The 26,576-nt window shown below is 43.4% G+C and overlaps 3 protein-coding genes across 3 annotated transcripts; 1 reads left to right on the forward strand and 2 right to left on the reverse strand.

Annotated features, from left to right (window-relative positions):
• Nucleotides 1–43: 43 nt before the first annotated feature.
• On the forward strand, nt 44–1,219 carry gng7 (guanine nucleotide binding protein (G protein), gamma 7). Its single transcript, XM_030356786.1, has 3 exons — nt 44–329; nt 556–671; nt 1,052–1,219. Exons 2-3 carry the CDS (start codon nt 591–593, stop codon nt 1,175–1,177), a joined length of 207 nt encoding a protein of 68 aa, XP_030212646.1. The 5' UTR covers nt 44–329; nt 556–590; the 3' UTR covers nt 1,178–1,219.
• Nucleotides 1,220–2,048: 829 nt separating this feature from the next.
• Nucleotides 2,049–7,853, reverse strand: LOC115544032 (interferon-induced protein 44). Its single transcript, XM_030356783.1, has 8 exons — nt 7,715–7,853; nt 4,960–5,456; nt 4,314–4,365; nt 3,854–4,049; nt 3,581–3,733; nt 2,933–3,098; nt 2,723–2,823; nt 2,049–2,349 (listed from the first exon to the last, which is right to left on the reverse strand). Exons 2-8 carry the CDS (start codon nt 5,441–5,443, stop codon nt 2,131–2,133), a joined length of 1,371 nt encoding a protein of 456 aa, XP_030212643.1. The 5' UTR covers nt 5,444–5,456; nt 7,715–7,853; the 3' UTR covers nt 2,049–2,130.
• A 1,801-nt stretch (nt 7,854–9,654) lies between these two features.
• LOC115544033 (interferon-induced protein 44-like) lies at nt 9,655–12,269 on the reverse strand. Its single transcript, XM_030356784.1, has 6 exons — nt 12,206–12,269; nt 11,747–11,942; nt 11,413–11,565; nt 10,758–10,923; nt 10,580–10,680; nt 9,655–10,104 (listed from the first exon to the last, which is right to left on the reverse strand). The coding sequence occupies exons 2-6, from the start codon at nt 11,924–11,926 to the stop codon at nt 9,889–9,891; spliced, it is 816 nt and encodes a 271-aa protein (XP_030212644.1). The 5' UTR covers nt 11,927–11,942; nt 12,206–12,269; the 3' UTR covers nt 9,655–9,888.
• Between the last annotated feature and the right edge of the window lie 14,307 nt (nt 12,270–26,576).

Genomic DNA, 26,576 nt, shown 5'->3' on the forward strand with positions numbered 1-26,576 from the left:
GAGAGAGAGAGAGAGAGAGAGAGAGAGAGAGAGAGAGAGAGAGAGACATAGTGGGGAGGGTTCTGCTATAGTCATACCCAATATACAAGCATGCAACTGCAAACTGTTAAATGCTGTTACATGAAGTTACATGGTTCCACAGTTTGCTATCTCTCTCTCTCCATCTCTCTCTCTCTCTCTCTCTCTCTCTCTCTCTCTCTCTCTCTCACCTCCAGAAGGACCCCTAAGAGATCAATGTTCACCCAACTTTTCTCTCTGCTATTGTCATCATCCTGACTGTCCCGCTGCCTCTGAAAACAAACCGCCTATTATTTCTGCACATCTGTCAGGTAAAGTGTTGCAAACACATTTTTTTATGTGCTTGTCTGTGCGTCGGCATCAAAGTATCATTGAAATATTTATATTTAGTTCATGCCCCCGTCCCGTAAACAAATGCCATAATACAGTGTCGCAGTACCCACAGTCACCACACGAAGGTGCTCTATTGTCTCACTATAGTGGCTGTAATATATGTCCTGCCGAAGCGCACATAGATAATGATCTCTCTCTCTCTAGATTTCTCTGCTGTGGGTGTAGTCTGATGGATCAACATGTCTACCAATAACAGCATAGCCCAGGCCCGGAAGCTGGTGGAGCAACTGAGAATCGAGGCCGGGATGGAACGCATTAAGGTATGCAATGATGCTCACTTCAGGTGTTTGTTTCTGAGTCAGGTTCATGATTACTCATATCATTTTTTTGGTTTTGTTTTCCTCTCCTCTCCTCTCTCTTCTCACCTCTCCTCCCCTCCTCTCTTCTCTCCCCTCTCTCTTCTTCCCTCCTCTCCCCCGACCTTTCTTTCCTCTCCTCCCCTCTCTCCTCTCCTCCCCTCTCCTCTTCTCCTCTCCTATCCTTTCCTGTCCTCTCTCTTCTCCCCTCATGTCCTCTCCTCTCTCCTCTTCTCCTTTCTCCCCCTCTCTTCTCTCCCCTTCTCTCTCCTCTTCGTCTCCCCTCCCCTTCCCTCTCTTCTCCCTCCTCTCCTCCTCTCCTCTCCTCCCCACCTCACCTCCAGGTCTCTAAAGCAGCATCAGACCTTATGAGCTACTGTGAGCAGCATGCCCGTAGCGACGCCCTGCTGGTCGGGCTGCCCGCCTCAGAGAACCCCTTCAAGGACAAGAAGCCCTGCATCATCCTATAGTCGCAAACACACGCACACTCACACACACACACACACACACTCACACACACACACACACACATTCCAAAAAAAACAAAACACACACACACATACCATATCATACCGTACACACATTGAACATGCACATAGACAAAACCCTTGTACTCGATTTTGTTTACCAATTAACATATGAACAAAATATACACACACGCACACGTACCCGCGTACGCACACACTTTATGTCTCCATCTTGCCTTGATTGATTCTGAAGATAAGATATCTATTTTTTGTAAGTGTTTTTTCTCTGATGTGCCATATCTTATTCATTCTTGCACACGTATTTGTTGGATATTGCTGTTTAAAAAAAAAGAAAAAGAAAGTGTTTAAGATGTAGATGCCGTTAATAAAAAGATAATAAAGTGTTGACCCTCTTCTGGGACAAATTCTTTCATGGCGTCGCAGCTCATGCAGGACTGAGTTTGTTCTTCCATCGTTCTGAATGACATTTATTGTAGGTAAACACTCCCAGCAGGATATATATATATATACACATCCAGAGAACCTCCTTATTCATGATTCATCGAATACTGACCCCAGACCAACTCTTCATCTTTTGCATTGTCGAGATTAATTTGTTTTAGGCTTGGAATGTAATGTAGGCCTGATTCTGGATTAATTTCTATAATGTTTAAGAAAGCAAGCAAACAAAAACAGGAGCTATTGGTCAAGATTAGGCAGACCTTTTGAGATGAGATTCCAACAAATCAACTCAATAAATGTTATTACATTGTTCAATAGTAGAATAGAACAAAATGTATGAATGAATTAAACGGGGCCACGTAGCCCTATTCTATTTTCCCTATCTTATTTAAAATATTCGAATGAAAACTGATTAAACAGCACAATTTTCTTTAATTATTTACCATAATCTATTCAAACAAAGATATGTAAGCATTACAAAATGCAGATTTAACTTAATTTCTGTTCTTGGACATCTTTTGCTCAGTATCGGACATCTCTTGCTCACTCTCCGGCTGGTTCTCGAAGAAGCTGTCGGCGTAGTGGAGCATCTGCTGCACAGCGTTGAGCAGCAGCAAGTCTGTGCTCAGCTCCAGCTCCAGCTCCTCGCTGTAGTTCTTCACCGGCAGCACGCAGCACAGAGGGATGCCCAGGGCCGTGCTGAGCTGCTGGGCCTGAACGGCTCAGGGAGAGAGCGCAGACAAAAAACGCAGTGAGTTAATTTATGTACGACTGAACTATTGTATCTTTTACTTTCTATCGTTTTTTGCTATTTTTTTTACTATATTAATCCAATCTCGGATCAATAAAGTCAAGTATAAAATACAAACAAAGCATAAAATAATGTGTGCATCTGGATAAACGCTTGGGATGTAATGCTATAGTAGAAGCTCCAATAGCGTCCTCCGGGTGGCCATTGTTTGTATTATCACCCCGTGCCTCAGGTGATAAGCATTTCTAAACAAACTGTCCTGCCGTTGTTCTATCATTCATTGAATCGTTTGAATCGACTTCATTAAAAAGATGGACGAATGAGTCCAACAGTACCTTCTTGTAGATGTATTCACTGCGGTAAACGTTGGATAAGTTCTCCTTTACAAGGGGACAAGCTTCATCCACTTTGGCCATGAGCAGAAGCTGGGGAATGTCTACAGAGATTCAAACAGATTGTAATGTAATGTACATTTATTTAAATTGGATTGGATTAGAGAGAGGGACAATGAACGGTCCAACTGATTAGAAGTTAGTCTAGCTCACTCATCAGGTTGGTCCTCTTGCGGATGGCGGCCATCTTCTCGATGATCTCGTCGCAGAGCAGTTGGCACGTGTCAAACACGTACACCACACAGTGGATCTGCTCCCCCAAAGTGGACGTCTTCCTGAAGCCCGGGGCGTCCTCCTGTAGGGGTGTGCTGGGACTAAACTACAAGATGGAAAATGAGTTAAAGTATGTTAAAGGATGCCAATGAGCCCATTTTGAAACATCAATGTATGTTATCAGTTATTAGTTTGAGAGGAATTACCCTGCCTGTTCTATATGACCTTTTCCCCTCCAAAGATTTAAAATGACAGATAAACAAGCAATCTTTCCCACCCCATGTAAATACACTATTTATTCAGCCAGTTTTCCACCCTGTGGGCACTCAAACTGTACACTACAATCTACAATTAGAGCCACACATTCCCCCATTCATACACACAGGCCTCCACCGACTGCGGTGTCAGCCAAGGACTGCTCTGTAAGAGCAGTTAGGGTTTGGTGTCTGTTTGCCCAGGGACATCTTGACACTCGGCTAGAAGGAACCGGGACTTGAACCAGCAACCTTGTGTCGCGCACAGCCTCGGCATTTCAAGTTCCAAAGTTGAAAGCACTGATGAAGTTCTTATGGTCTCTGTGTAATGAACCTGATAGCGGTCGGCTATGCGGCCCTTGTAGATGTTGTAGAGGTCGTCCACGTTCAGCCCAGCTTCTGGTTGGCTCTCCAGACCCATGGTGTCACACAGAACCAGGGGCAGCATCTTTCCCCCTTTCCCTGCCTTGATGGGGAAGCTGCGGAACTGTGGAGCGATAAGAAACACGTTGAAGGGAGCAACGGATCTTACCTACAGTCACTTTTCATCATTCATAGACTGAGGGCTGTAGCCTGCCCCCTGGTAACCCCCCTCTCTGGTTCTGACCTGCGTGGTCACACTCTTGCCACACACTCCGCTGATGGCCTGAGAGGTCATGTGGCCTCGGAACACAGAGTTGATGGAGTTGAAGAAGCTGGACTTCCCGGCACCCACCGGCCCCACCAGCAGCACTCGGGCCTGGGTCACACCGCTGAGCTCAGGCTGGTACTCCTGGATCTTCTTCATCAGTTCCTGTTTACTCCTGCAGAAAGACGAAGCAGAAATATTCATTTTGTAAAAGGCTTGTCATTACGAAGAAGAAGAAGAAGATGAGGAAGATGAGTCAAAACAAATAACAATCTTTAAAGGTTAAATAAAGAAAATAAATACAGAAAATAATAGATACATTTAAAGAACGAATAGAGATGGAGCTGCATAAAAGGAAGTATGTGAAAATGTAGTTGCCAACACGAATAATAATATTTCATCAAATGATGACATGATTACAGTGATTATTTGTACATACTTAATAGTCCAGTCATTACCCCTCCATGGCTTGGCCAAGAAGCCACCAATATCTACAGGAATAAATAAGATTCATTATGCAACATCTAGTAAATCTAAAGATGATCAGGGTCTCTGATCTGTTCTATAACATGAAATATGATAAGATAGGAACTTTATTAACCTGTTCTATAACATTAAATATGATAAGATAGGAACTGTATTAACCTGTTCTATAACATGCAATATGATAAGATAGGTACAGTATTATCCTGTTTTATAACCTGAAAAATGATAAGATAGGAACTGTATTAACCTGTTCTATAACATGACATATGATAACTGTAATAACCTGTTCTATAACATGAAATATGATAAGATAGGAACTGTATTAACCTGTTCTATAACATGAAATATGATAAGATATGAACTGTATTAAGCTGTTCTATAACATGCAATATGATAAGAATGTATTGACCTGTTCTATGAGATTAAATAAGATAAGATAGGTACTGCATTAACCTGTCCTATAACATGAAATATGATAAGATGTGTGTGTAACTGATTAGCCTCTACCTCTGTCTATTCCTATAGCTTCTCTGCAATCCGTCCAGGGCTTTGGTTTAGTTTATAGACACTGGGGAGAAGCAGGCCCAGAGACCGCTCACCTTCCACTCTGTACGCCTCCAACTCCGTGAGGGCCAGGTCGTCTCCGTGCATGTCCATCGGCTTGAAGGTGAAGCCAGTCCCGGGGTTGGACGCCACGGCGGCTGCATCTTGTTCCAGGAACTTCAGCGCCCCGAAGTCTGGCCCCGCTGCCCCGTCGGTGAAGCCGTACTTGCCGTCGTCGCTGGCCACTCGCCGCGGTGCGTTGCCCTTGCCATTGCCGAGGCTGTACAGGAAGGCCTCGCCGTCGCTGACCAGAACCCCGCTCTGGCTGTAGTCCTTCGCGGTGTACGCTCCGAACACGTAGCCAGACCCGTTGTAGGCGGCCAGCAACGTGGGCCCCTGCTTGTCACAGCGTTGGTGGAAGCTGTCGGAGGCGTAGCCGTGGACGCTGGCCTTGTACAGCAGGTGGAGACGGACCCGGCCGAACAGAGACAACAGCTTCTTCTCCTGGTCGCTGGACAGGCTGGACTTCACCACGGTCATGATGCCTGGAGGGCTGGTGGGGACGGAAGAAAGGCCACCGCATACCGCAGTCATGTGATTAAAATAGCCTCTTTAGGACACGGGACAGTTCTGATGCCTGCTTTATGGGCAAGCCGCATGGAGTTTGGCTTTTTATCTCCAGTAATTTTTTTTAACATTGTTTCAAATTTGAAATTCATCTTAAAAAACCTTGCATTGTGCACATAGCCTACTAAGAGAGACACACAAACACACAAATGTTTGGCCAACAGTGAACCATGTCGGAAATGCATAATGCTCGAATGCAGTCTGACAGGGCTGGGTTTTTTGGAACTCGAGACAGCGGGCCACATTTGTTCTCTGGGCCGGATGTTACCCAGGAAGATAGTGGCAACTAAAGTAGGCCTACCTTTGAAATGCATTTGCATTCAAATCTACATTATCTAATACAATAGCCCAAGGGCGTAGGAACCGGGGGGGACGGAGGGGACGTGTCCCCTCCAATTTTCGAGACAGGCGCATTTGTCCCCCCAAAAAATTATACCGCAAAATATATATATATTTTTTTTATATTTTACTCGCTTTTATTTTCAAAGCGCAACACAGCGTCTTGTCACCTGCCCCATGTATGGCAGCGCGCAGGGTTGGGGGCGGTTGGAACTTATAAGGACTTCAGGCTGGAAACGCCTTTGAATCGCTGCCTAGAAGAAAAGTTGCCTGCTTTCCATCGGGGACGTAAGCGCCGCTGTCACCGCTGCTGATCGCTGCCAGCCTGCAACTCTAATCCCGTGATCTCGTGATCTCGCGTGAATACGGCGGTCTCGCAAGACAGCCATAAGCTGCCGCATCCCATCAACGGCTCAGACTGTTTGAGATGCGGGTGTCTGCAGCTAACGCAACAGGTTAGAGCTGTTAAAATGAAAAGACGGCAGTAGAATAGCAGAGAAGTTTTAGTGTCCTCCGCAGGCTCAAAACCTGGCTCCGGTCCACAATGTCTCAAAACAGACTCAACCATGTTGCTGTCTGTCATGTCCATCAGGATAGACTTGACTTACTGACAAGAAGTCAATTTGCAAGCATTTCGTGGCTGCAAATGACAGGAGAAGAAAACATTTTGGCTCTTTTGCCTAGGCCATAGTTTTTCAACCTTTTGTGTGTCACGGCACGTTTGACACTGTTGGATAACACTACAGTGCTATCTAGCTTTTATTTGTATCAGTTCTACACACTAATTTATATTTATCAGTTCATTACATCCATTCTAATGTCGTTTTCGTTTGCCTTCACACACCAATCAGTTAGTGGAAATGTTCGAATAATATCACATAGGCCTACTCGAGATTAAAAACAAGTTACATTTACGTTTACATTTAGGGCATTTAGCAGCCGCTTTTATCCAAAGCGACTTACAATAAGTACATTTGTCATAAGAAGTGCATCAATATATCGCTGTCGGTACAGAAAGGATGTTGATAGAACCGTTGGTGTATATGTTAAAATTCTTGATGCTGTTTTTCCCTTTAACCTTAACCTTTGCCTGTGTGTTCATTGAGGCATAAGATAGGCTACAACTAAGAAAAGAAAAGGTATTCAGAAAATACGAATTCAAATTTAGATCAATATTTTTCACATGTTATTTATCAGTCTACAAAACTGTATGATAAGGCCTGCAATTAAATAATTGATTTGATATGTATCAGTTCAATACTGCCATTCAAAATGTGTTTTCCTTTACAAATGTATATTTTTAGAATAATAAAATACATTTGTGAATGTTTTGCAGTGTAGTTCATTTATGACATATTTCTCTTCGAACCATCAATGAATCTGTCAGGTTTCCGATATGTGTCCCCTCCAATGTTAAACACGTTCCTACGCCCCTGCAATAGCCTATATTTAGACATTAAAGACTCGTTCTTAAATGTTAACGAAGCAGAGCAAATAAAATAACCCAGCTCTTAACATGTAACATTTAATGTTCTTTAAACATTTATACATAGGCCTATAGGCCTATATAGTATCACTATGTGAAAAGCATTAAAAGTATTAATCCATCATCATAATGATTTGGTTTATCAAAACGTTTTTAGAACGTGTATTTGCACGTTATTTAGACTATGAAATAACGTGCAAATAGCCTATTCAAATACAAATCCGAGTCGAAGTGAAAGTGAATGAAATTGGTTTCCCCTCCCGTACACAACTAAATGCAAAGTATCAAATAACCATTATATTGTAGCCTATTCATCATCATAGATATTTGCCTTAATTTTATCCTAAAAATAAGCCTACCTGAAATAGTAAAGGCAGCTATAAGACGGTTATTTTCCAGGTTTAGACTTGTTGCGTCTGCAGTCTTCTTCCTCTTGTCAGTGAAAAGAAAGAAACCGAAACCTTGAATTACACCCTTAGGCTATAGGCCTATATTTCGTAAATAAACTTCCCGAAACGGGGGTGTTTATTACATCCCCAGATTTCCCTGCGCTCAATCATCAATTATTTGTACACATTCATGCCCTTTGTCAACTTGTGAAGACTGATTTGACACTTTGGTTTTAACATGTAGACACGCATACGTAAATTTTGGCATGCGTAAGACACAAGTCAGTCAGTTATTACATTATATGTATTATTCATTATCTTTTATTATAACTAACAAATCAATCAATAGGTCTACTATCGATATAATATCACTGCGTGTGAGATGTTCAATGAATATGGGAATATGCCTACAAACACACAATGGTGGTGACACTGTGGAGTGCAATAAATGAGGAGACAAGAGACGGAGATGCGTGGAGTCGGCTTTACTCTCCACTTCAATCTATAACTTCACATCAACTCAGCTACACGGAAACACTTTCAGCTTTGCTGATACTTTGAGAGAACCGTTGCTTAACAACTTGAAAAGATATCAACCCAATCCGCCACGGTATTCTGTCAACAGTTGGAGTGTGGTGGGAAATTCGAAGGCTACGCCTATAGAACTACAAACAATAACATAATTATCGCTACTTACTATACACTAGGGCTGTAAAGATACACCAACTCATGATTCGGTTTGTATCAAACTCTTGACTCCCGGTTCGATACATCCCACTATTATTTTAATTTAAAAAGCATTTAATTAAAAAAACCCACTTATATAACAATTAACTTGATGTAATATTTAATAACAAATAATTTGGAACACTGAACAGATTTGAACAGAAAGAATACTATTAAAGTAGGCCTATGAATAAATAAATAACCAAAGATTGCAGTTGGAGGATGCTTGCTGGTAGGCAAAAATAGACTATTTTAGCGCACTTGGCCCACTCTGGATAATTGTCATTCATATCGCATATATGAGGACTTCGCAGGCTTTGGAGAAATGCTATCCTCCGTAGCCACGGAGCACTGTCATCACAGCGAGGGCATCTCGTCGCAGATGTTACGGCATCGATAAGAGGAGCGGTGTCAGCAGACTATTATTTAGACCGATTATTAGCAAGTTTCAATCAGACAATTTGACCGGAGAGGCCCAATTTTGTCTGACATTTAATTTTTCTATTACCGGACAACGGAAACCCTGGCGCTAACAGCTCACCTCACGTGGCTGGATCTGACTGGAAGGATAATGGGAGTTAGAAAGGACGGGTCGCGCTTCTGCCTTCTCATACAGCGAGACAGGTTCGTGGCTTTGAGTGTCGCGATTTAGGTTTCGATACGCATATCGTTACAGCCCTACTATACACTGATCCGAGGAGGAAGACAGCAGACGCAACTACTCTAACCTTGGAGAACAACTATCTTAGAGCAACCATATCAATTTCCGGTAGGCGTATTGGGATTTTTGTTGGGATAAAATGATGGCAAATCACTACTATGATGAATAATACAATAGCCTACAATATAATGGTTATTTTATGAACTGCATTCAGTTGTGTACTGGAGGGGAAACCAATTATATTCACTTTCTCTTCCGCTCGACCATGAAAGGTAGGGCCACTACTAGTTTGAATAATAATTCATCCAGAGTAACTCTTCATGAATCCTCAAAAACTGATCCCAGACTGACTCTTCAGCTTTTGCATTGTAGGAATTATTTGTTTTAGACTTGGAATGCAATGTAGGCCTGATTCTGGATCAATTTCTATAACTTTTAAGCAAGCAAGCAAACAAAAACCGGAGCTATTGGTAAAGAATAGGCAGACGTTTTGAGACGAGATTCCAACAATTCAACTCATAAACAACTAAATAAACTTTATTAATTTGCTCAATAGTAGAATAGAACAAAATGCATGAATGAATTAAACGGGGCCACGTAGCCCTATCTATTTGACTGTAATCTAACCTAACCTAATCTGATCTGATTAATTTACAATATTCTTATGGAAACTGATTAAACAACATAATTGTCTTAGATTATTTACAAAGATCTATTCAAACAAAGACATGTATTCATTACAGAATGCACATTTTTTTTAAACGTCATTTCTGTTCGTGGTCATCTCTTGCTCGGTATCGCTCTCACTCTCCAGCTGGTTCTCGAAGAAGCTGTCGGCGTAGTGGAGCATCTGCTGCACAGCGTTGAGCAGCAGCACGTCTGTGCTCAGCTCCAGCTCCAGCTCCTCACTATAGTTCTTCACCGGCAGCACGCAGCACAGAGGGATGCCCAGGGCCGTGCTGAGCTGCTGGGCCTGAACGGCTCAGGGAGAGAGCGCAGACAAAAAACGCCATCTCGGATTAATAAAGTCAAGTATAAAATACAAACAAAGCATAAAATAATGTGTACATCTAAATAAACGCTTGGGATGTAATGCTATGAGGTAGTAGCAGCTCCAATAGCATCCTCCGGGTGGCCATTATTGGTATTAGAATAGAATAAAATAGAATTCGAATAGAGCCTCTGTCTGCATAACAACCAGGGGATTGGAGAGATATCAGCCTTCCAAGGCCGAAGTGGAGGAACCGAATAAAGATAACGATTGCTTTGGGTCAGGCCGACTCTGCAAATTTCGCCTGTCTTGAGTCACCCCGTCATAGGGGTGACTCATAGTGATAGGCATTTCTAAACATACTGCCCAGCCGTTTTTCTATTACTCATTGAATCGTTTAAATCGGCCTCATTAAAAAGATGGACGAATGCGGAACGCCTTCAGAGTCCAACAGTACCTTCTTGTAGATGTATTCACTGCGGTAAACGTTGGATAAGTTCTCCTTTACAAGGGGACAAGCTTCCTCCACTTTGGTCATGAGCAGAAGCTGGGGAATGTCTACAGGAGAATCAAACAGATAGATTAGAGAGAGGGACGATGAACGGTCCAACTGATTAGAAGTTAGTCTAGCTCACTCATCAGGTTTGTCTTCTTGCGGATGGCGGCCATCTTCTCGATGATCTCGTCGCAGAGCAGTTGGCACGTGTCAAACACGTACACCACACAGTGGATCTGCTCCCCCAAAGTGGACGTCTTCCTGAAGCCGGGGGCGTCCTCCTGTAGGGGTGTGCTGGGACTAAACTACAAGATGGAAAATGTGTTAAAGTATGTTAAAGTATGCCAATGAGCCCATTTTGAAACATTTTATGTCTTTTATCAGTTATTAGTTTGAGATTTATTACCCTGCCTGTTCTATATGACATTTTCGCCTCCAAAGATTTAAAATGACAGATAAACAAGCAATCTTTCCCACCCCATGTAAATACACTATTTATTCAGCCAGTTTTCCACCCTGTGGGCACTCAAACTGTACACTACAATCTACAATTAGAGCCACACATTCCCACATTCATACACACAGGCCTCCACCGACTGCGGTGTCAGCCAAGGACACAGACAGCTCTTACAGAGCAGTTAGGGTTTGGTGTCTGTTTGCCCAGGGACATCTTGACGCTCGGCTAGAAGGAACCGGGACTTGAACCAGCAACCTTGTGTCGCGCACAGCCTCGGCATTTCAAGTTCCAAAGTTGAAAGCACTGATGAAGTTCTTATGGTGTCTGTGTAATGAACCTGATAGCGGTCGGCTATGCGGCCCTTGTAGATGTTGTAGAGGTCGTCCACGTTCAGCCCAGCTTCTGGTTGGCTCTCCAGACCCATGGTGTCACACAGAACCAGGGGCAGCATCTTTCCCCCTTTGCCTGCCTTGATGGGGAAGCTGCGGAACTGTGGAGCGATAAGAAACACGTTGAAGGGAGCAACGAATCTTACCTACAGTCACTTTTCATCTTTCATAGACGGCACAACCCTTCTTTGTATTTCTTATATAGTAATTCTTTGAGCCCTATTATTCCACACACTGAGGGCTGTAGCCTGCCCCCTGGTAAACCCCCTCTCTGGTTCTGACCTGCGTGGTCACACTCTTGCCACACACTCCGCTGATGGCCTGAGAGGTCATGTGGCCTCGGAACACAGAGTTGATGGAGTTGAAGAAGCTGGACTTCCCGGCACCCACCGGCCCCACCAGCAGCACTCGGGCCTGGGTCACACCGCTGAGCTCAGGCTGGTACTCCTGGATCTTCTTCATCAGTTCCTGTTTACTCCTGCAGAAAGACGAAGCAGAAATATTCATTTTCTAAAAGGCTTGTCATTACGAAGAAGAATAAGAAGATGAGGAAGACGAGGAGAACAAATAACAATCTTTAAAGGTTAAATAAAGAAAATAAATACAGAAAATAATAGATACATTTAAAGAACGAATAGAGATGGAGCTGCATAAAAGGAAGTATGTGAAAATGTAGTTGCCAACACGAATAATAATATTTCATCAAATGATGACATGATTACAGTGATTATTTGTACATACTTAATGGTCCAGTCAGTAGCCCTCCATGGCTTGGCCAAGAAGCCCCCAATATCTACAGGAATAAATAAGATTCATTATGCAACATCTAGTAAATCTAAAGATGATCAGGGTCTCTGATCTGTTCTATAACATGAAATATGATAAGATAGGAACTGTATTAACCTGTTCTATAACATGCAATATGATAAGATAGGTACAGTATTATCCTGTTTTATAACCTGAAATATGATAAGATAGGAACTGTATTAACCTGTTCTATAACATGACATATGATAAGATATGAACTGTAATAACCTGTTCTATAACATGAAATATGATAAGATAGGAACTGTATTAACCTGTTCTATAACATGCAATATGATAAGAATGTATTGACCTGTTCTATGAGATTAAATAAGATAAGATAGGTACTGCATTAACCTGTCCTATAACATGAAATATGATAAGATGTGTGTGTAATAGGGATGGGCACGAGTAGTAAATTCCAAACTCGAGTGATCGAAGGAATTCCTCGAGGATCAATCGAGTACTCGTTAAATCAAATCTATTTTTAGAATGCAACGCATCTGCAGCAGGAATAGGCGGCAGGCCTGATGATGAACGGCAATATTACCAACCAAACATGTAATGCTTATTCTCCATCAAAACAGTCCATCAAACGTTCAAAACACATTTTCCTTACAAAAATAAATATGCGTCTCACAATTTAAATCACGTCGAACCAAGGCCTGTAACAGTTTAAAAAAAACGCAACAAGTATCCTAACCATTGCAAATAAATGCTTAAAGCTGCAAATAAAACGGCAGCAAATGGACTATGGAAATACTCAGCGTTGTGATCTTCTCTACACGCCCGGGATTACAGCTGCGTCTTGCGGCGGTGAAAATAGCCGACACACTTTCACTTTCACCGTTGCTGCGGGTCTGCTTTCCCGAACTCACCGTTGTGTTTTAGGAGCATATGTTGCCGCATAGTACTTTCTGGTAGCTCGATTTCGCTTGGCATATTTTACATTTCACCTTATGATCTCCTATTTCTTGAAAGTATTTCAATTCTTCGCTGCGATTTGCTTTAACCGCCATCTCTTAACTTTTTGAATTCTGGCATGCCTGCACACGGAAGGCGCCATGGAAATGGATGCATTTAATTTTCTTTGTGCCCACGTCATGCGTTAGTGGCGCCGACAGAAAATTGATACATTTGCTTCAGAAAACTTTGTTTGTGTGTGTATATGCAAACTCGAGTTTGCCTGTCCACCAACAGAGTTCATTTGTAACGAGTAGTACTCGTGAACATCGTATGTACCCTATTTTAAGTCCACTATATAGTGCCCTATATAGTGGACCACTGCGAATTCGAACACCCTACAAAATGGCGTGCACTCTATTTAGTGCACTACATGATGGGTAACGATTTCGAACACAGCTACTGACACGATGAAGAGGGCAAAACGGAGTGCAGTATGGAGCCACTTTAAGTTGATTAATGACCGCAAAGACGCCAAATGCACAATATGTGGAAGTATTTTAAAGTACAACAACTTAACGACTTCGTTGAATTACCACCTAAATGTGTCACATTCAGAAGGAAATTCAGCTTCTCAGAAGAATTGCCGCTTATCAATTAATCGATCATCGATCGATAAGATGAAACCCGAGTCGAAGTGAAAGTGAATGAAATTGGTTTCCCCTCCCGTACTAAATGCAAAGTATCAAATAACCATTATTTTGTAGCCTATTCATCATCATAGATATTTGCCTTCATTTTATCCTAAACCTGAAATAGTAAGACGGTTATTTTCCAGGTTTAGACTTGTTGCGTCTGCAGTCTTCTTCCTCGTGTCAGTGAAAAGAAAGAAACCGAAACCCTGAATTACACCCGTAGGCTATTCCCAGCTAACGCAGTACGTAACTTTATGACCAAATATACGTTGCCGCAACGTAAGTTTCAACGTTGCCGCGACGTGCGGGTGAAAGACGCGATCACGTTGCCGCAACGTATCTTGGCGATGTTGCTCGTCCGTAACTGCCACGTCCGGCGACGTCGTGCCAACCAAAATACATACTGGCGACATTTATGCAACCTTCTTCAAAAAGGTTGCCATAACGTTGCAAGGACGTTAGGGCGGATCTGCATGGTGCAGTCCTCATTTGCCCTTTATAGAACCCACAAAATCTAGTCTGAAATCTACAAGCCACATTAATATTTTACCTACATTTTGGCTGGTGGCTGTTGCTAATGTTGACCCACGACAGCTGTACACATGCAAATATAAATTGATTATATTTTTATTTCAAAACATTTTGAATTTAATTTTGGGGATCTTCTTCCAACTGCCGTTCCATCCGTCCCTGTGAAGAACAAATAAAAGAGAACATGTGAGTGCATTCATTTTCATTTCACATTCAGTCAAATGTCATTGTACATTTAGTCAAAACTAAATATGTTATTCCGAGGTTACGCTAGACTCGAGCGTGAGCACGTTCTAGATAGCAGCCTTTATTGTGTTCACCATTGGTCTTTTACATACCTACTTATTTTGTGTGTTGTGTAATGTAATCTCATTGAAGACCAATTTTCTGCTGCTTTTAGTGTGTTCTTTTCGCACTTGGGACTCGGCACAGAGATGGCGATCTCTCTGCTCCACTTCACCACTTCTTTTCAAGGCGAGGATAAAAGCATAGAAAGAGGTGAAAACCACTATAAGTCGGGGCATGTGGCATTATGTCCATGGCATGTGGAGACTCTGTGCCGAGTTCCAAGTGCGGGTGTGGTGACGTATATCATATGCGTCGAGAGCACCTAAAAGCTGTAAGCGGCCTCACATAAAACCTAAAATTATCAAACTTCTTCACGAAGATTTTTAGTTTTCTTTGCATGAAAAATTATCATTTAAATCCACAAACAACATATGTGCAATCCAGGGCATATAAAGACTGGGACCAGAAAATAATTATTTTCTCTCCATTGACACCCATTCATATTTTTCGATCTCATAGGTCCCATGAGCCCTACCGGAAGGGGCGTGACTTCGCCACTCCATTGTGTGTGTGTGTGTGTGTGTGTGTGTGTGTGTGTGTGTGTGTGTGTGTGTGTGTGTGTGTGTGTGTGTGTGTGTGTGTGTGTGTGTGTGTGTGTGTGTGTGTGTGTGTGTGTGTGTGTGTGTGTGTGTGTGTGTGTGTGTGTGTGTGTGTGTGTGTGTGTGTGTGTGTGTGTGTGTGTGTGTGTGTGTGTGTGTGTGTGTGTGTGTGTGTGTGTGTGTGTGTGTGTGTGTGTGTGTGTGTTGTTGCCAATTAAGGAGACGAAGAGCACCTGAGAAGCAGCTTAAATAGCCTGCTTCTCCCCTCATTTGGGGCACTCTCAGCCATGTGGCTCGTGCCGGGAGGGAGCAGAGTGAGAGACAGTCGCGGGAGAAGCCGGGAGCGGGAGCCACGCTGACCTCACCGACGGACCGGACCCGGAGACCCCTCACCCATTTTACCGCGTAAGTGGAGGAACTTTCGTTGTCTTTTGTTTTACCTTTTTTAAGTGAGGTGAACGAATAAAAACCGTTGACCCGCAACCCTGCTTGGAGCGTCCCCTTTTAAATTTCCAGCCGCCGACGATCGTGTTTGCCACTGTGTGTGTATAGGCGATGACTCCAGTTTAATCAGTGAATGAGTCTCTGGTCTCTTTTGATGAAAGCTTCCTTCTCACTCCTCGAAGGGCCGTTCAGGATGCTGCCAACTTGTTACGTCCACACCAGGAGCGACCAAAGCTCACAAAGTTTCGCTGCGAATATTTCTGTTCGCTTTGGTCGCTCAAGTCGCTCATGACGTACAATTCAATTATGCAGACGCATTTAAAGGAGTCGTATGCTTTTAGTACAGACAGCCATATCAACGAGTGAACTCTCCCATACACTTTGGCCATATTACCGAGACGGTTTTGCTTGTTGGATAAAGTGCTTCAACAACAAGTAGGACAGTGATTCCCCCCAATATAAAAAAAACTCCTCAAATGTAGGCTAATTACAACCGAGAACAAAAAACCCTGCGTGCTGTAGTAGGCTAGTTAAAATATGTTTCACTGATCTGCATCTGCAAATCATGATCTGCACTCATTCGTCGCACTCAAAACAAATGGACATTGGCGCACATGGCTAATTTGCATACGCGCACAGGACTAGTTGGCTCCGCAAGGCAAATAATGGAACATATTTATCTAGGCCTATCTGTCTATCTATATCTATCAACGCGTGTGCGTGTGCGTGTGTGTGTGTGTGTGTGTGTGTGTGTGTGTGTGTGTGTGTGTGTGTGTGTGTGTGTGTGTGTGTGTCCAGTCAGACTTGTTCTGTGTGGTCTTGTAGGCTACTGTCCTGTGTGGGCCGAACCACCTAAATGGATTCCCGACGATTTGTGTCGTTTGGTATTAATAAAGACTTGATAGGCTATCTAGACTATTTAATTAACAATTATTCACCTCAGGCTCCGTGAATAGTGGGGAATAGAGGGATAAATATCTATCTATCTATCTATCTATCGTGTGTGTACTGTTTGGTTGAGGTCTGTGACTTATTTTTCATCTCTTCCTGTTTCACAGGTTAAAGACTTTTTGAAGTAAAGAGGAGCATCTCATCTGAACCTGATGTGAGTAGAATTGTGTGGCAAAGCACAACTGACGTGACTTGTATGTTGAATATAATCTGAGGAAATCGGGGATTGTGGCGGATTATCTCATTTGAAATAATGATTCTACCTGAAAGTTTTTAGGGACTTTACATTTAAACTTGTCAAAGTAAGAGGTAAATCACTCTTGACTAATGAAAGTCAAATAATTAGTATAATTTATATTAAAAAGCTGGATTAGTTAAAGGGATACTTCACACATTTAGAACCGGCGTTCTATCATTATAAAATCGCGATTGTAATATAAATATCAGTCTAAACCAGTCTCCCCTTGGCCCATTTTTTCTCATCTAATTTTCTCCCGAAATGACGTCAAATGACGCGTGTGATGTCATTTCGGGAGAAACCTATTGTCCCGCTAGAAGGGCCGAGGACTACAACACACTTTTGGTGGAAAATTGATCCACCAATAAGGAATGAGAGGGGGCGGGAGCTCGCGTACTGAGGGGGAATGAGGGGGACGGGAGACCGACAGGTGGGCGGGGCATCGAGCGCAATGCACTGTGGTAGTTGGAGGTTTTCTTACTTTGAGCCAGAGAGACCATGAAAACACTCGTTCTGCCTTTTTTCAGGCTAGGATGAACCGATTTCAATTTTTTTTTCACATTCATAATACATTGAATTATTTAATTCATAAAACCTTCATATTCCCACCGGTGAAGTATGTCCTTAATTATCTTAATCATTTTTTAAAAGTTGGATGATCCCAGAAGCCCTGAATTTGTATTGTCATTCATGTATCTGATTTAATGGAGATGGTAGATGTTGAACTGTGGGACAGTGCCCAAGTTTGGGGACCATGAGTAAACTGTTCCTTCCTTCAAAGGTCTATCATGGATATTTAACTGCAATTCTGTGAGTATCCCAACTTAACCATGAAGATGAACTGCAAACTGTAAGTCAAAAGTTTCTCATTACTCTTGGGCACATTGATGTATTTTGGCTTCCTGGTAGGAATGTGCGATATACGATATCAACGATAAAAAATGGCCTACGATAGAGATTTTAGTTGTATTGCTCTATCCATGACCTGCGAAATTTAAAAAGAGCCACGAGCTGCAACCAGCTGCATTGCATCATCCGTGACCCGCGAAATTTAAACAGCCACGAGCTGCAACGCATCGTCCGCGACCCGCAAAATTTAAACAGCCACGAGCTGCAACCGGCTGCAACGCATCATCCGCGACCCGCGAAATTTAAAGAGCCTTGAGCTGCAACCGGCTTCAACGCATCATCGTTATCTAAGCAAATATGTCTGAAAGCGACACGGAGGAGCTGGTGATTGCGCTCATTTCCTGTTCATTTTAAAATTGTATGCGTTCACTTTGCACTTTTATGTTTTAATATCAAGTATCTGTGCACACACTTGGAAGATTTTTCTTTATTTAAAATAGCCCTGCCTAATACTGGCCGTATTTCCCTAATTCACAGTATCTGTTTCTTTATTATTTGAGTTTTATACATTTAGCAGTTTGGCTTTCCTTAGTCTATGTAACCTGTTCTGAAATGGTTATATTATGATTTATATATCGTTATCGCAATGGGTTGCAATGTTTATCGCAATATGGATTTTAGGCCATATCGCCCATCCCTACTTCCTGGTGAGTTAACCCGTTACCTGAAGGTTGATCTGAGTAGTAAGGATGTTTTATTGGTTCATGGGTTACTTAGGAGTTTGGTTTATGTTGGTTTTAATGATTTGTTGAAATGGTTACGGGCTCAAAGTTATTGTTGTAAGATGGAGTAATGGGTTGGGTTCTGATGTCTTCTGTCTTCTTTCCATTACTCTCCTGAGCTCTGCATCTTCATCACATGAGTGTTGCTTTACTGATGAGGGTGTGGTCTGAGTGAGCGGAGGTGCATACTGGGATACAGAGCTGTCTGAAGTCTACAGGTCTGTAGACACGCCCCCTCAGGGGAAACCGAGTGTTTGAGAAACCGTTGTGACGTCAGTTACATGGACTAGAATGTTCTTTAAGATGGAGACAGGGATTCAGAAGGAGAAACACCAGGGGGAGATGAAGGGGCTCCTCATCTCAACAGCTAAAACACAACTTCAGTCTGACACAGAGATCCATGGAACACATTCAACAGTCCCCTCCAGACATCGTGACTCCTCAGGAACAGTTTCATTTCCAAGAAGGTCTAAATTGTGGCCTTTACAAGATGGATCCTGCTCCTCAAGAGCCACCCCCCTCCACTGGGTGGTCTTCTGAACAGATGACCTCCTTCCTGTCCTCAGGCTGACTAAAGCTGCACCATTTGCATCTGTGAACGTTGAATCAACCTGGGACACATTTTGGAGACGCCAAGCATAATCCATCACCAATGTGGGACGCCACTGAAGAATGTTGTGCATAATTTACTTCTCTGGAGACATTGGTTGTTCTGTTCTGGGTGCCCTGGCAGGAGAGCTGGGGTTGGATTATGGAATGTTATTTGGCATGAGGTTTTTATCCTGCATGATTGTTTGGCCTTTTATGGTTCAGTGGTGTGTGTGTGTGTGTTTGGGTTTGTTTTGAGATGGATGATTTTGGAGTATCGCTATAGGGTTCTACTGTGTCTCCCACTCACACCTGGCGTGGGGTTCTACGTGCGTGTGTCCGGCTTGCTTTGACAGTGATAATGTTCATACGGGGGTCTGTGTGATTGGCTTGGGATATTGGAATGGTCAACTAAATCATACCTGATGGACGGCCAACACCCTGGGCAGGAAGGAGAGTATCCAACTCAAGTGTAAAAGGATGCAAGCGGCGTGTTCAGATCATTGACTTCAAACTAGGACTACACCAATCTGGATCAATGGAGGATGGACACCTAAAGGAATTCCAAAAGGAGTCTGATGTTGGAAAGGGACCTAAATGGATATTCAAGATAACCTTCACACCTGTAATGAGACGCCTCTTCCTACCTGGCTGGATTGATGGAGAGCCCTGTGGATCTTGTCTTGCTCTCAGTTGCACGTCTTCTCAGGCTGAACTGTACTTGTTTCGGACAGGACTAGCTGAACGATTGGTTCCCTTAAATCAGAACCAATCCGGGAACTCCAACTAGTGCGCTCTTCGAGCTGAAGTTGTGCTTTTCAGCTGAGGAGGTAAGGAAACCTTCACTGGGGTTTCAAGGTGTAAAGAGGAGGATGTTTCAAAGTGTTCCATGGTATTCTGATTAAGACCGTTGTTGTGTTCCACTGGCTGAGAGGAAGAACCCTCACATCTTCCTCCTGGTCTCTCTCCGCTGAGAGTCCTGGCGCCATCTTGAAGGATATTCCTGCTCATGTAACTGATGTCACGACAGATTCTCAAACACTTGGTTTCTCCTGATGGGCGTGTCTATAGAACTGAAGACTTCAGAAAGCACTGTATCCCAGCATGCATCTCTGCTCACTCGGATCACACCCCCATGAGTAGGATGCAACACTCTAGTGATGGAGATGTAGGGTTTTATAAGTAACGAGGGAGCAGACAAAGGTGATTGGAACACAATGGCATGTCAAGTCTGTAAATCTTTAAACCATGAAGATGGTTGGATAGTTCAGGAATTGGGCTTCTTTTTATTATGGGCGGTCCTTTCACTCAGATGCCCACTTCTCACTGGACCTGTACATGTGTAGGCTGGCTGGCATGATTTGCTGTTGGTGATGAGGCGGTCAGGGTGATGTTGCAGGGCTATGGTCGGCTCTCTGTGAGCTCAACGTTTAGATTTGCTCTGTATGTTTTGTTCCCGGAATAATCTAGATAATTGTAAAATGTAGACACTGTTTTGTATTGATTTTAGGTTTAAAGTTGTTGTGGGACGTACATGGTAGTTTGGTTCTTCGTCCGGTTTTGAGTGATATAACTTGTGTACACTGGGTGCATAATAATGTAAAGGCACACTGAATAGTATTAATGACCAACCGCAACAAACAGATCTCCTCAAGGTAAGTCTGTTGGCTGTGTTTTAATGAAGACCATCGCTGGACTTCATGATCTTCCTCCGTTCAGCTCAAGGTGAGGCGCTGGTTCTGTTTTTTCTTTGGTTGGTTCCGGCCGGAATGTTCGGATTCCAGTCGGACGGTTTGTGCTTCCCGCCGTGGAAGCTTCTGAGTGCGGTCACTTGATTTAGTCCCAATGGTTAGCATAGAACGTTGTAGTCTTGACAACCATAAGAAACCACCTGGCAGTTAGTAGGACGGGAGTCCCCTGAGGGAATCTGGCGGAACGTTCTGGATTGTATTTGCGTAACCTCGAGCCGTTGCCAACGGAAACTATTTTTCAGTCATTTCCATTGCGAATTGTTCCCTTATCTTAAACAACTTTAAGTTGGATTTTAAATACATACTGACACGTACGTCGTACAATATGTTGATAATTTCCGATGGTTGCAGCGTACTTTTAACCACGATGACGTGACGGGACTCTCGCTGCGTACAAAACGGCGTTCTACTTGCGGGCCCATTTTTCGACATCAGTGAAGGCTGAAAATCATTGCAAGGTGGAAGACAATTTGACGGAAACCAGCACCCGAATATGGCTGAGTATATTTTATTTAATATCGATGCTGCTTAGTGTTCTTTGTTACTTCAGCTTTTGTACGTTCTCAATATCTGCTGTCATTAATTGCAACATAAGTTAAACCCTACCTAATGAAATGACGTTAAACAACGACTTTGGTTCAGAGTTACACACTGGATAATATCAAAGTTAAAATAATGGCCGTCCTTCCCACATGTTACAGTAGAAGATACTCTAGAACTGCACAAGGTTAAAAAGGTAACATGTAGTTTGTCCCAAGGTGTCTGCCTCCTCACCCAGAGCAAGACCTCCACCTCCTCACCCAGAGCCAGACCTCCACCTCCTGCCAGAAGTCCTCCAGAACAGGTCAGTGCTCTGGTGTGTGTGAGTAGAGTCTGTGCAGGTCAGTTTCAATGCATGGCCTGAACCACTTCTTTAAACTTGTGGACTGCTCTGTCTTCATTCCCAAAAACGGGATGCTCATGTCTGGTCTCAAGTCTTTTCTAGCCTTGAGTTGTAAAATAATAGTTAAATTAATTGTGTAACTCTGTTTCGGATGAGTCAATTAAGTTTATTGTTGGGCAAATGCTGATATAAATCTGCTGCTGTAGCTGAAAGGTGAGGCTGAGAGGCTGGGGACCGGAGGCTTGTGGTGCCAGGATGGACCGGAGACTGAGGCTGGATACCAGGGGCCTGCAGCACCGGACCAGAGGGTAACCATCACCAAGCTCATCTGAAACACTAAAATCCACGGTAGTTTAGGTCGGGTTTTGCTCATCTTATGACTTTAAATCTGTGCCAAGCTGTGATTTGAGTTAATTCATACGGGGGTTATGTAAGGGTCATATGAGCCATTATTGTTACTAGTGCTGCTACGACCGTAGTGGATGAATTGCTGAACGCAACAATCTGCAGACGTTGTCTAATTTAAGTGTTTAAATATGTTTAAATTTGTCTTAACTTTTACAAGTGAACCTCAGATGCAGGTGGTGGGGTGTGTTGCGTCCCCAGGTGATTTACTGCTGAGACCAACTGTGTTTGTAACCAGACCAGGAAACTATGTCTGGGGGAGCCGAGCTGATGGAGGAGCCGAGCTGATGGAGGAGCCGTGCTGAAGGAGGAGCCGGGCTGAAGGAGCTGATGGAGGAGCCGTGCTGAAGGAGCTGATGGAGGAGTCGTGCTGAGGGCCCTGCCTGGTGGAGGAGCTGGTGGAGGCCCTGCCTTGTGAAGGACGTCTCATGGGGTAGATAGAGCTTGACTCTGAAGTGATCATCACACTCACTGCCACTTCTCGTAGAATACTGCTATCACAAACTACCAGCGTTTGTACCATATATACCAGGCGACTACATCTGTTTTACCACATGTTGAAGCAAGACTTCCGCTGTTTGTTCCAGACCAGGACTCTGTCTGAGGAGAGCTGCTGGATTCCTCGTAAGTTTGTATTTACTTGCATGGTTGACTTTAACGGCAAAATACAGCTGTTCCTTTGACATGCGTTAACCAACTACCGCTGTGTTTTCTTACTAGAACGTGTTTCTGGAGCGGAGGCGAGCTGGTAGGGGAGCCGTGAATCTGGAGGATGACCATCACTCTACCAACAAGGATTGTAAGTTTGTATTAACCTAACAAAGTGGAAATAAAGGGCTTCAAAATAAGACAAACTACATGTTTGTTACCAGACGTTAGGGCCAGTCTCGCGCTGTTTGTTCCAGACCAGGACTCTGGCTGAGGTGAGCTGATGGAGGAGCCAAGACTCTGGAGGACAACATCACTCTACCAACCAGGATCCTCGTAAGTTTGCATAAAATAAACAGAGTGGACTTGTTGTAACGCAGGATTAGTTTGTCCAGTGTTTGTTACCTTGCATTAGAGCCCAACTACTCCTGTGTTTGTTACCTGATATTAGAGACAAATTAGTACTGTGTTTGTTACCTTACATTAGAGACAAATTACGTTTGTAACCAGACCAGGAATCTGGAGGACTGATGGAGAAGCCGTACATCTGGAAGGCAAATCCTGAGGACAAACAGGACTCTACCATCAAGGATTCCTCGTAAGTTTGCATTATCTAGACATAGTGGACTAGGTAGGGGGTTGGGGTTCAACTCTCAAACCAATGTTGCCGGGTTCAAGTCCTCGGAATACAGTGATGCGTCCTTGAGCAAGGCGCCCTAAAGCCTGCCTGTTCCTTAATGACTTATCTTTGGTTCAGATAATGTTGCATCTTTTGAATATTGAACCTAATCAATGTCCTTGTTTGGTCCGGGCAGACACACCTGAGCTGAACCTCACCTGATCCTGTTTGGTCGGGGGTAGACACACCTGAGCTGAACCCGCCCTGATCCTGACATCCTGCTGGTCCCGTCTCCTCAGTTCATCTGCGCCTCGTCCTCCAGATGACCTGCTGAGCTCAGCAGTCTGAGGCTGATGGATCAATGACCTCCAGTGGGAGTGATCTTCTTGACCCCACATGTAACCGTGTGCTTCCACACGCCTTTCCCTCACGTCTGTCACTAACCTCACTACTCCACTACTCTCTACTGCTTCCTCTTCTTCCTTCTCTGTGGTTCGAACCTTTACACCGAAGGCGCGTCTTCCTGCCCTCAGAGGGTTTATCGTTAGGGTTGAGAGTCAGGGTTTAGAGTCAGGGACAGAGCTGGTCAGGGAGGACTGCTTTTACACAAACCTCTTCACTTCCTGTCGGAATGGTGGTGACATTTCGAAAAGATGCATTTGGGGAAATGTTTTCCTCTGCTTTCCTTTACAAAATTGTATTAAACATCTGTCAAGTGTTTTTGTTTATATATTAAAATCCCACATTGACTTCTACATGTTTGGTGCGGTGGCAAGCTGGTAGGGGAGCCGTGAATTTGGAGGATGACCATCACTCTACCAACAAGGATTGTAAGTTTGTATTAACCTAACAAAGTGGAAATAAAGGGCTTAAAAATAAGACAAACTACATGTTTGTTACCAGACGTTAGGGCCAGTCTCGCGCTGTTTGTTCCAGACCAGGACTCTGGCTGAGGTGAGCTGATGGAGGAGCCAAGACTCAGGAGGACAACATCACTCTACCAACCAGGATCCTCGTAAGTTTGCATAAAATAAACAGAGTGGACTTGTTGTAACGAAGGATTAGTTTGTCCAGTGTTTGTTACCTTGCATTAGAGCCCAACTACTCCTGTGTTTGTTACCTGATATTAGAGACAAATTAGTACTGTTTGTTACCTTACATTAGAGACAAATTACGATTGTAACCAGACCAGGAATCTGGAGGACTGATGGAGAAGCCGTACATCTGGAAGGCAAATCCTGAGGACAAACAGGACTCTACCATCAAGGATTCCTCGTAAGTTTGCATTATCTGGACATAGTGGACTAGGTAGGGGGTTGGGGTTCAACTCTCAAACCAATGTTGCCGGGTTCAAGTCCTCAGAATACAGTGATGCGTCCTTGAGCAAGGTGCCCTAAAGCCTGCCTGTTCCTTAATGACTTATCTTTGGTTCAGATAATGTTGCATCTTTTGAATATTGAACCTAATCAATGTCCTTGTTTGGTCCGGGTAGACACACCTGAGCTGAATCCGCCCTGATCCTGACATCCTGCTGGTCCCGTCTCCTCAGTTCATCTGCGCCTCGTCCTCCAGATGACCTGCTGAGCTCAGCAGTCTGAGGCTGATGGATCAATGACCTCCAGTGGGAGTGATCTTCTTGACCCCACATAACCCACGTAACCGTGTGCTTCCACACGCCTTTCCCTCACGTCTGTCACTAACCTCACTACTTCACTACTCTCTACTGCTTCCTCTTTTCTTCCTTCTCTGTGGTTCAAACCTTTACACTGAAGGCGCGTCTTCCTGCCCTCAGAGGGTTTAGCGTTAGGGTTGAGAGTCAGGGTTTAGAGTCAGGGACAGAGCTGGTCAGGGAGGACTGCTTTTACACAAACCTCTTCACTTCCTTTCGGAATGGTGGTGACATTTCGAAAAGATGCATTTGGGGAAATGTTTTCCTCTGCTTTCCTTTACAAAATTGTATTAAGCTTCTGTCAAGTGTTGTTTATATATTAAAATCCCACATTGACTTCTACTTGTTTGGTGCGGTTCATTTAATTGTCCTTTAAGTTGGTTAATGTCAAGCTAAACTCCTGCAATACATTTAATATACATGATTGTTATTCAGCAATGTTCACATAATCCATTTTGTAAAAATATGAAACCTCCATTACTACAAAATTCTAGTCTTGAACTATGTACTATGTATCCACACATCACGACTCACTACAATGAGTGCCCGGTCATTCAGCTGTTCAGCACCTAGGCTCTGGAACTCCCTCCCCCCACACATAAAACAGTCAGACACCATTACAACCTTCAAGTCGCAACTCAAAACTCACCTGTTCAAACTCTCACACAACGTCTAACTGATCACTGTTTTGTTTGTTTTTTGTCTTTTTGATTTATTTTTTATTTTTTTTATTTTTTTCCACTGTCTTGTTTTTCAACTGGACACGCCGATACGTGCGTAAATGTTGACATTAGTAAAAATGTCACGCGAGTAAAGAAGGCCCTTATCAATAACGGGAACAATATTATTTGCAGCATGTAGGCCTAGTGGTGATGGTTGAGACGATGAGAACATCACAAATGACAATCTTTTCATGGGTTGAATCTGCAAAAAGGATTTGGTTGCCCTCTGCTGGCCAGCCTTCAGTTGATTGTTCTTCCCTATAGATATCACAAGTCAGTCAGTCGATACATTATAATAACTTAATTCATTAGGCGTTTTATTATAACAAATCAATCAATGCTATCAATATAATATCACTTATGGGAGATGTTCAATGATTATGGGAATATGCAAACACAGCTCAGAAACAGATGGTGACACAATCTTTAATCTCTTCACACAAATTCACTTTGTCAGAGGCGCCCAGACTGAAATGTCAATCAGTTCCACACCTAGCCTGGTGTCTCTCAACGTGCACTCAGACCGGCCTTGTGGAACAAGATAAAACATGCAAGACACAATGGTAGGCCTTCCCGTTTCACTTCTGAGGAAGAACGTGACCCACATTCACGCCTCCAGTTCATGGTTTGCATTAGAACTATGTGGTTGAATTTGCCTGTCGTTGCTTAACGGTAACTAGACAACTATGAAATTATATCAACTAGGGCTGTAACGATACGCGTATCAAACCGAAAATCGCGAT

The sequence above is a fragment of the Gadus morhua genome, chromosome 5, assembly GCF_902167405.1.
Source record: "Gadus morhua chromosome 5, gadMor3.0, whole genome shotgun sequence".
Classification (NCBI taxonomy): Eukaryota; Metazoa; Chordata; class Actinopteri; order Gadiformes; family Gadidae; genus Gadus; species Gadus morhua.